At 31.9% G+C, this 10,518-nt stretch overlaps 1 protein-coding gene across 1 annotated transcript; it reads left to right on the plus strand.

Moving 5' to 3' along the window:
- Nucleotides 1-1,948: 1,948 nt before the first annotated feature.
- LOC111086033 lies at nucleotides 1,949-10,254 on the plus strand. Its single transcript, XM_022387337.1, has 6 exons — nucleotides 1,949-2,114; nucleotides 3,517-3,578; nucleotides 3,908-4,009; nucleotides 7,384-7,410; nucleotides 8,683-8,745; nucleotides 9,853-10,254. The coding sequence occupies exons 1-5, from the start codon at nucleotides 1,964-1,966 to the stop codon at nucleotides 8,743-8,745; spliced, it is 405 nt and encodes a 134-aa protein (XP_022243045.1). The 5' UTR covers nucleotides 1,949-1,963; the 3' UTR covers nucleotides 9,853-10,254.
- Nucleotides 10,255-10,518: the final 264 nt, after the last annotated feature.

Here is a 10,518-nt window from a genome sequence, read left to right on the forward strand (position 1 = left end):
TATTAACAAGGCTTAATGTCACTTTACATTTTTTAATAGAAATATTAATGTATTCAAAAGTCTAGCCCATTGCATTGAAAGCGGAATTTTTTTTATAAAACAACTTATTTACAAATGCATCTTATAGATATGATATCCAAGAAGAAATGAATATATCTAGTTGTTAGAACTGACCTTAGAAAAATGTCAGATAAGCATTTTATAGAAAGGGTACGTATAAATTTTAAATATTAGCACTATCAGCTTTATCCAGACTAAGTTAGAACGATTAATAAAGGCATTATATTTATATTTCTTATTATCTAAATTTGAGTTTTAATACTTCATTAAATATTTATCCTGTGGAATCAATCTAGGTCCTAGAATCAGTGATCTACGATCAGTGGTTTCATCTCTGTCAGAAAAATAATTTTTATTTTTTGCTTATTTCTTTCATGTAGCGTGAACCCTAATTTTTTCTAAAACTTACTATCTATTTAAGATATCTTTCCATACCTGTTTCTATAAATCAATTAGCTTAACATTTCTTTTTCAATCAGTCTTCAGCTGTCACCTTTATTTTACTTAAACACTTAAGTATAGTTTTATTTATTTCTTTTTTTAACTATTTCTAAAGCAAAATATCCCTAACGCCTTTTTACGTAACGTTCTCTTTACCGGCCATATTGTACTGGAAATGGAACACACTTACAACAACACATGGAAAAATATACTTAACATTTCCTGGAAGACCAGATGACCTTTATATATCACTTATTCGATTACACCACCATTCCCAGTTTGCCCCTCAAGAAGAAAGGTTTGGAAAGCGATCGGGATATGTGGTTTTTATTATTTTGTACCATTATAGTAATATATGAAGACAGGTATGATCGATTTTTAGTGTGGGCTACCTCATATTTAACCTAAACTGATATCTCTTGTGTTAATAGTAATGTCTTAGACTAAAAAAAAAGACCTTTTGTGTTTTCAATCTCAAATCCAAATCCAAATGGATAAAAAAAAACCTTCACATGCTTGAGAAAAATTCTTGATTTGAACTAAATCGACTTCATTTATAACAAGAACCATATGTTTAATTTAAAAGAACTAAATAGTATGTACCTTTCACCGGCTTTGTCCGATATGTTTTTTATATCAACAAACACCGTCACATAATCAACACTAGAGCACGAAGTCTGCTATAATGCAATATATTGACATTCACAAACAATGATTATGTGACGGATTATCAGTTGAGTTTTATCTAATGCAACTGAGTATATGTTGCTTAACTTAGAAGTACATCATCCGATATCGTTATACCACTGGATCTGAGTGAGATTCGTACAGATGGCTTCAAGGACAATAACTCGTTCTGTTCCTAACCTGACAGTTTCCCTAACAACCAAATAAGCAAAGTATTCATTACCTTTCACTTGCTTCAACATTTAGGGCTGTTTGCAAAAATACTTACTTGAGATCTCATATATATGTGTTTGATTATTCAATAAAAGAAATATAACAAGAAAGCTATATTACATTTTTCGTGTCTATGTATCCGATATGTGGAGGAAAACCGACTACATTACACCCAGAACTGTTTATAGGTATCTTTTGAGTCAGATTATGGAGTTGATATAACTTAACTAATTATTGTACGGTATAATCTAATATGTATAATCTAACATGTACGGTGATATTATTCTTTGTTAGAGAGAACTGTAGAGTAATCCTACCCATAATTTAGGTGTTATATATGTGTACAAAGAAAGACATATAAGTGTAGTAAAAAGTGTTTGGGCAATATCTAAATTGTGTAACTTCATGTCATTATTCTCCAGAGAATTTAGATGAGAAAAACGCGGGATCTTTAGTAAAAGCACCATCCGTTATTTAGATAATATTATCTACTCGTGTGATGAAAGAGGGATAAAAGATCAAGGTCATGTTGTCTAGGGATGTGAGATCTAACAGTTCCTGGATGGCTATAAAATATGAATTACGGATAACGGTTCAACATTGTTTTGTTTGTAGAGACTCTGAAAACCTGAAGATGAAGACTTTCATCACCATTGCTTTGATCCTCACTTTTAGTGTGGCTGTACTTTGTGAATTTAATTTACCCTTTTGTCGTAAGTAGTTAAATATTGTAGTTATTTGTTTTAACACAAAGTTACATAATATACTGTTTCCACTCTGCTCACCAAGGGGGACTTGAACCCCGGATTTTAGCATTTTAAATCCGAAACTTGTTTGTTTGTTTTTAATTATGCACAAAGCTACACAAGGGCTATCTGTGCTCTGCCCACCACGGGTATCGAAACCCGGTTTCTAGCGTTGTAAGTCCGCAGACATTCCGCTGTGCCACTGGTGGGCAAATTCGAAACTTACCGCTGATCTACTGCAGGAGATTAATATATTATGATAATACAGGAAACACTGGTAGAAGCAGTATTTTTTGTATTTTTCTATCTCTGGAGTTAACCATTCAGTTTTGATAAACTATACATACCTAATGTTTACTCTTATAAAAACGACAATATTGTTGCTTCAGTACTTACAATCAACTATTACCAAATATGAAACTTAGAAATTTCCAAAACATTGGTGAAAAAAAAAAACACATTTTGTTTGAGAATTTTTGTTCTCTTTTCCGACATCACTTACTACAACATTTCAAGTCGTGTTGGCGGTTTATTTCATAGATATATTTGCACGTTGTAGCCAGTACATATTTACTTTTCTATAGAACACGTGTCTGTTTTGTTTTCTTCACATATTTGCATTCTTTTTAAATTCTGTATGATGACATTGAACTTCAAATATTTTACAACTTATAATTCTTTAAACGTGGGACATTCACATAATTCACGTTTAAAATGTATATTTCACAAGAATTCATGATTTGGTTGCTGTTAAGCTCAAAGCTACATAGTGACCTGTTTGTACTTTGCTCATCTTAGGTTACGAAACTCAAATTTCGACGTCATATTCCCTGATGACTTACCGCTGGGGACCAGAATTCATGATGTTGCTCCTTGTTAAACGCAAAGCTATACAGGTTGGGTAATTTGTCTAACAACTAACACTTCACAGATGAGAGACGCGGGTTGTCCCTGTAATCCATGAAGGTATGATGCTGCTGACTGGCTGAACTTTTTCTGGTCAATACTTCAAAATTAGTGAAAGTTATCCTTAGTAATTTTACCATAAATACAAAATACAAATAATCATTGTACAAGCAACACTTCACAAGCGTAGAACCCTTGGAATTAATACGCTTTCTACGTAAAATAGTTGTAAAAATGCGTAATAAAGCACAATAAAAATTTGACAAAAGAAAGCATTTTTCTCTAAGGGTCTTTGTGTGTGTAATTTATCGAAAAATATAAAAAAACTAAGACAATAGAGGCAAAATTTGTTGCCAAGTGGATTACAGACACTTCACAATCGGAAGATGTACATCATTTAGAGTTTGTTTCGGTACTTTATCACTGTTATATATATATTATGTAGTTTCTTTGTCTGTTTTAGGGTTCACAGATGATCAAATGGCGAAGTTTCTTGCATGTCAAGGAGAAAAGATCCCTTCTTGGGTAAGGAGAAATTTATAGTTAAACCCTTTATTTGAATAAATTTGTAGAAAACCTAGCATAATGTTCAAATATTTAAAACAAACTGGTATTGTTTCAGAAATAGAAAAGCTCACATATTTCATATTCAAAGGAGATAAATTAATCTTCATCACCAGTGTTTCACTATCTATACTACAAAATAAAAATAATGTTTAAAGGTTAAGTTAAATTAAGATAGAATATTTATAAAATCTAAACAATATTATCTACTTATATATATACGTCATGTAACACTCTTTCTAATTTCTCAAGCAGTGATAATCATTTTAGTTAACTGTTTCTCCTTACAGTTTGGTGTTATATTCAATCGTTGTAAAGAGAAACATTTCCCTCACACTTCATACATAGAAATCATGAGAAAAATATGCGAGGGAGGAAAAACAGTAATGGAGGTAAGATGCTTAATTTCTCCGATGAGGGGCTTAGATGGAACACCTGTTTTAACCACTTGCTCCACTGTATGATAGTGTGTTGTCTGTCAGTCAGTTACACTAATATGACGTCACACGAAGGACCCCAACGTTGCAATTTGTACTTTCGTGACGTCAGTAAAACGTGCGCATGTCATTAAGCAGGGGAAGAATTATGCACCAGATAGGCTGCAACACAGCATGGCATATAAACTTCAAAAGTAAGAAATAGAAATATCTGATACTCTTAATTTTGGTTTTAGTTACTATTTAAACAATACACATTCGGGAGCCTTGCGCAAGTACACCTAGTAAAAGTCATGTTATTTCGTCTCAGTTTAACTTTTATTTAACCCCTGGTATCCCCATGACCATTACGAGTTGGATTTGTTCATATCAACTCTTTATTTTGGTCTCTAATTCAAATTTTCAGTTGATTCGAGTTTAAATACCCGAGGTAGGTAGAGCACACACGTAGCCCATTGTGAAGCTTTGTTCTAACCAATAAACAAACATTTTTAGCTAATTTTTCATCTAAATCGTTATATGAAAGTCTCCGTAACACATTTCTATTTCGCTCTACCTAAAACAGATTAATTATCCTTACTGGTTCGATGACGAGGAACCTACTTTAAGACTAATAATGGTTGGAGACGGTTTGAATGGGTAATGAAGAAAAACTTTAATATAAGTTTAACATAACAACAAATGGACAACGTTTCAACCAGGTTTCGTCATCATCAGATACAAGTAATTTACACTGACACGGATATATATATATATATATACAATATCGAACAAAGAGGTCACATGACCGGTTACTGTTGAAAAACTTAGAACAGGTATCTAGGCACCCCGGGGTGTTGGTTTAGAGTAGGGTTGTTTTGTTCAATTAAGATGGATTCTTTGATTTTTCGTTTGTTTATGTTGAGTTTATGTGACCTCTTTGTTCAATACTGTCGAAACGTTGTACATTTGCTGTAATGTTAAACTTATGTTAAAGTTTTTCTTCATTACCCATTCAAGCCGTCTCCAACCATTATTATCCTTACTGGTGTTCAGAAATTCATGATTTCATTCCCCCTTTATCTCTACTTTCTGACGTGGAAGGTGCTCCGCGATCCCTACTTTAACAAGGTTAATATAACAAAAAAGTTGGCAAAGATTCTGTCAAAGCAGGTGATGATATTATGTTAAAAAACAGGGATATAAATACCTGAACTTTATGTAAGAATACATACTTCATACTTGAGCGACATAAGCGATTTTCAGTACTGTTTGTTTTGATGGTGGACCTTATTTGTTCTGACATGTTGCTTTCCTGTAACCTTACTATAAAAATTACAACCGCACTAAAAAATTCTTAAAAATATTCTTAAACAATTTGAATATTGAATATTCTGTATTGTCTTGATTTTTGATAATCCTTTGATCCATTAACAATAAGATTATTTAGGGTTGCTATTTTATTTTGTTTCTTGGAAGAAGTTTTCATTAAATATTTTTATATTTATATGTGATTAATTATTGTACCTAAACATCAGTCTCCCCCCCCCTCCTCCTCCAGTACCTCAGTGGCAAATTTGAAGTTTAGCACGTTAAACGTCGCCCTTCCTTACGTGATCTGGACATGCCCCCAGTGGCACAACGGGTTTCGATACCCGTGGTGGGGAGAGAACAGATAGCTCAGTGTGCAGCTTTGTGCTTAACATCAAACAAATGCACTGGATATATGACAGATAGCTTTTGGTTGGTTTTTTGTTTAAAAATAAATAAATATGTATATATATCAGTTTCTACAATATATCATATTGTAATATAACTAACAAAAACACGACTATTCGCAAAAGTGTAGGATACACCCTAGTGGTTTTATATGGTTATATTATTCGATTAACGATTATTCGTGATATATCAGACTGAAGAGGGCCCGGCATGGCCAGGTGGTTAAGGCACTCGACTCGCAATCTGAGGGTCGCGGGTTCGAATCCCTGTCACACCAAACATGCTCGCCCTTTCAGCCGTGGGGGCGTTCTTATGTGACGGTCAATCCCACTATTCGTTGGTAAAAGAGTAGCCCAAGAGTTGGCGGTGGGTGGTGATGACTAGTTGCCTTCCCTCTAGTCTTACACTGCTAAATTAGGGACGGCTAGCGCAGATAGCCCTCGTGTAGCTTTGCGCAAAATTCAAAAACAAAAACAAACAACAGACTGAAGAGATTCAGATTTTGATACAGCAGGTTGTGAGTCGAGCACTTTAACTACCAAACATGTTAATGTGTGAACACGAACATTATATGAATACAGGTGGTTGCCTCTCAGTAATCACTTATCTATCTCGAAAAGCAAAACATAAACATAAATGTAAACTCCCAATAAACTGCCGAAATACATTATTAAAACCAAAATGTATATTTAATGTAAACTGCCGAACCACTCTCTAGGAACAAAAACTTAAATTACCTAATTATATGACAAATGCAGACTAATCAGTGGCCATTATATTATAATGCAATGTACTACAACAATAAATAATTATTCACATGGGATATGATTTTAGTGACACAAGCTGTAGGGAATGTTAGATTAAGTTTTATACTTTATTACTGTTTCTAGATTAAACTCATGCTTCTTGCGTTGTTACTTTTACTAATTAAAATTTAATTTCTTAATGTGATAAAAAAATTTAAATCAACCTACATCTTTTACATTTTCTATAAGTGCTTTTGGATTAAACATGCATTTCTTACTTTGTCAGAACATATTACTTAAAGATTTATTTAAAAAAATATTACGCCTGTAGCAAATGCGTATTTGTCATAATATTACATTTTTCACATTGTTATGTTATTTACGCCAAATGATTGTTTGTTATGGATTTCGCGCAAAGTTACACGAGGGCTATCTGCGCTAGCCGTCCCTACTTTAACAGTGTAAAACTAGAGAGAAGGCAGCTAGTCATCACCACCCACCGCAAGCTGTTGGGCTACTCTTTTGCTAACGAATAGTGGGAATGACTGCACATTATAACGCCTCCGCGGCTGAAATGGCGAGCAAGTTTGGTATAAAACCGCAGATTGTGAGTCAAGCTCCCTAACCACCGCACCATGCCAGTTCTAGCGCTAAATCAAATCTACGTCTTTGTGTATTTCAGAATCTTTATTCTGCTGTTTATTTACTGTCTTAACTGAATAACTGAAGTCTGTTTAAAAATTGAGCTAAATACATATCATAATTGAGAAAAGTAAACATTAAACATAAACATAATATAATACATGTTATTTACTTCATTAGTTAGAGATGGAAAAAATTCAAATCTTTTTTTAACCATATTTACATATATATTTTTTTCTTTAGTTTATCATGTGCTACATATCTGCATACGTAAGTACACACTTTTGTTTTATACTATGCTTTTAATATTTTTTAAATAGTTGTTTTGCGTCGTTTGCTAGAGGGATTGTGTCATTACGTAATAGTGATATTTAAATACGAAACGTCTCACCTTTTCTAGAGATATGGGGAAAAAACGAACACTGTATAAAACAACATAGTTAAGGAGTCATTTATTGGGTTAAATATTGAATATGATGCAGTGTTATCGCCCTATTATTGATTTAGCTAATTAATTACACAGATAGATAGTAACATTATAAGTTAGGTACTTAGTGAATCAGTAATTTGAACAGATAGTGGTGATTTTTGTGTGTTTTTTTACTCTGTGACAATTCAAATTTTCACTTGATTCGTTTTTTGGTATGCACGGTGGGCAGAGCACAAATAGCCCATTATGCAGCGTTGTTTAATTTGTCAGTTAGGCGTATGAACGAATGTAACCTATAGAGCATTAACGAAGTAATGCGTAACTCGTTTATAAATAATTGTACCTGACTTTGACTTATTTCAATCGGATAATAGAATAGAACACGCCCATTATTTATCCTGTGTATTTTGCGGTTTTTAATGTTGAATAATCATCATATATGATGTTCCTATTTTGAAATTTTGTTTGCAAATGTTCAATATCCTCGGTAATTAAAATAGAAATTGTTAAAACATCTATAAAAAGAATCCATGGTAGTTACATGAATGCTAAATTCTTAAAATTAATGCATTTACTCTCTATATAACGTTTGTAAATGATGTTACTTGTGTATTACAGAATGTAACGTTTTTAATGTAGTTGGAATGTCGTGTTTATTACTGTAAAGGTGAAGTTTGAATTTTCAGTTTTACGCAAATGTGGTTCAGCATAATTTTTTACGTCTTGATACAAATAACTTTATTTCTTTAATCCGAACTGTAGTCTAGTTTAGATAACGATTTTAGTGGAATTTTGTGTAAATTACTCTTAAATCAAACAGTTTTCTCATTTAATAAAAAATATGTGAGCACACCCCAATATCTAAGTGGAAAATGTCTTATCATATAAATACAAATATTTTTATATGATCTCAAGTCTTAATTTGAAATGAAATTCATAATTAACTATAATTATCCAGACATTTTCTGAGAATATTCTTAATTTCAAAGTAAGATTGCTTAATATCATCAGTGTAATATAACAGAATGAAACAAAATACGATTTCATAAGAATTTACTATGAAATCAAAAATGTTTGTTAAAACATGTAATTTATATGTTGTTTTTTTTCAGGATTTAATACAAGATGAGTTGAAGAAAATTGAACAAAAGTGTCTTCGTGAAGTAATGCCTTAGGTACTTTTAAACTTTAAGCAAACTGATTGTATATTTTCTTTCGCATAAAAAATATATCTGACACAGTTTGGAGTTTGGTACCTTCAACGTAAACAGTTTCACTAATTTTTGAATTGAGCTTTAATACAATTATAATGTTTCTAGCAATATTTCTACGTAGAGCGTTTTGTTCTACTATTGTAATTTTTGTTTAGTACTGTTACGACAGCGAAACTTACGCGACGCTGGGAGCATGCACGCTAGAATTTCTAGAAGGATCATGAATTATCGAGGAACCACGCGAATGTCTAAGTGTTTGCCAGGCGCCCTCTTTTTTTAGTATATAAGCCTGGCAAATAAAGCCAGCGACAGAGAAATATGCAGATAGATTGAAGAGATAGATAACTGAGTCAAGCAGACAGTAGGCACCGTAAGTAAAGTGTGTGAATCATTGTGGTTTATAGTTTAAAGTGACTGTGGAAATTATGTGTACTAAAAGGTTGTATAAAGAAAGAATAAACTAGTTTTAATTAAGAAAGGACTTGTATCGCTGAAGTTCCTCGAAAGGAATTTGTACCGGGAATTAACAAACGAGCAGATACGTAACAGTACTTTTCAGTTATTTTTCACTAGTGATATCAAAGTAAAGTATTGTTCGTAAAAAATAAGGGTAGTATTAAATATAAAACAGGATATACTTTCGCAATGTTGAGTTGCGAATTTTTTTTTCTCTTCATCGGCTAATGTTAACAAGCCTTTACTCACATGAAGCCTACTTTACCTTTCTTAATACAAAATACTATAATGATGCAAATTTGTTTCAAAGTAAAGCTTATTATGTAAAAGTGGAAAATATTTTTAAACGATATATCGATGTATACATCTCAAATATATAACGTATAAGGATGGCTATTAAGAAATTTTGATATATTAAATTTGTAAGAGAAAATATATTATTTTTGAAAAATAACATGCATTTTAAAATTTAGCTCTATTAGTTTCATCTAATCTGAATTAGTAGAAATATTTTAATTGAGTCTTGTTTTGGGAGAAGAAAGGCACTACATATATTTGTAGAAATAAACTTGGGTTTTAACATGTTATCAAATATTTTTCTTTTCTTTTCAGATAACAGCAAGAAGATAAAGTCTGTTTTTCTATTTTTTCTGTTCAATAAACTCATGACCTTTAATCAATGAATTAAAAATATACAAATTATACCAAATATCTTTGTTTTAATTTGACTTAGTGATTACTGGTGATCAATTAAAATATAAAACAATAATTATCTTTATTAGTAAACAGTGTAAGAATAAATCAATTTCAGTTGTCATCATTAATGATAAGAATCTTTTTCATTTCTCTGTTTCAACAACTTGGCAGCATATCATGCACTAGTCTAAAATCTGATGCCAAGTAATGAATATTGCTTTGATTAAACTAAACGGTAATTTTTATTGTTAATGTAGACTTTAAACATGGTTTACAGGTGTAAATTATGTATCAATAAAATGCATTACAGAAAATGTCTATGTACTTGTACAAGGAACAAAATTATTATTCTTTAATTTCGAGAACAGTGTGTGTTGCCTAGAATGAAGTTCTTGTAACTATTATGAGATCATCCTGAGTAAAACAATATGGAAGCAGGTTCTTTCCTTTCACTTGGACAACAATACTCAACAAAAGTATTAGGTTTAAATTCAAACTTCTTAACTGTTACTGCATCAAATATCAAGTTAAAGTACACAAAATAAAAATTATTATTAATATAATGAACAAAAATCTACTCTT

The sequence above is a fragment of the Limulus polyphemus genome, unplaced genomic scaffold (assembly GCF_000517525.1).
Source record: "Limulus polyphemus unplaced genomic scaffold, Limulus_polyphemus-2.1.2 Scaffold800, whole genome shotgun sequence".
Taxonomy (NCBI): Eukaryota; Metazoa; Arthropoda; class Merostomata; order Xiphosura; family Limulidae; genus Limulus; species Limulus polyphemus.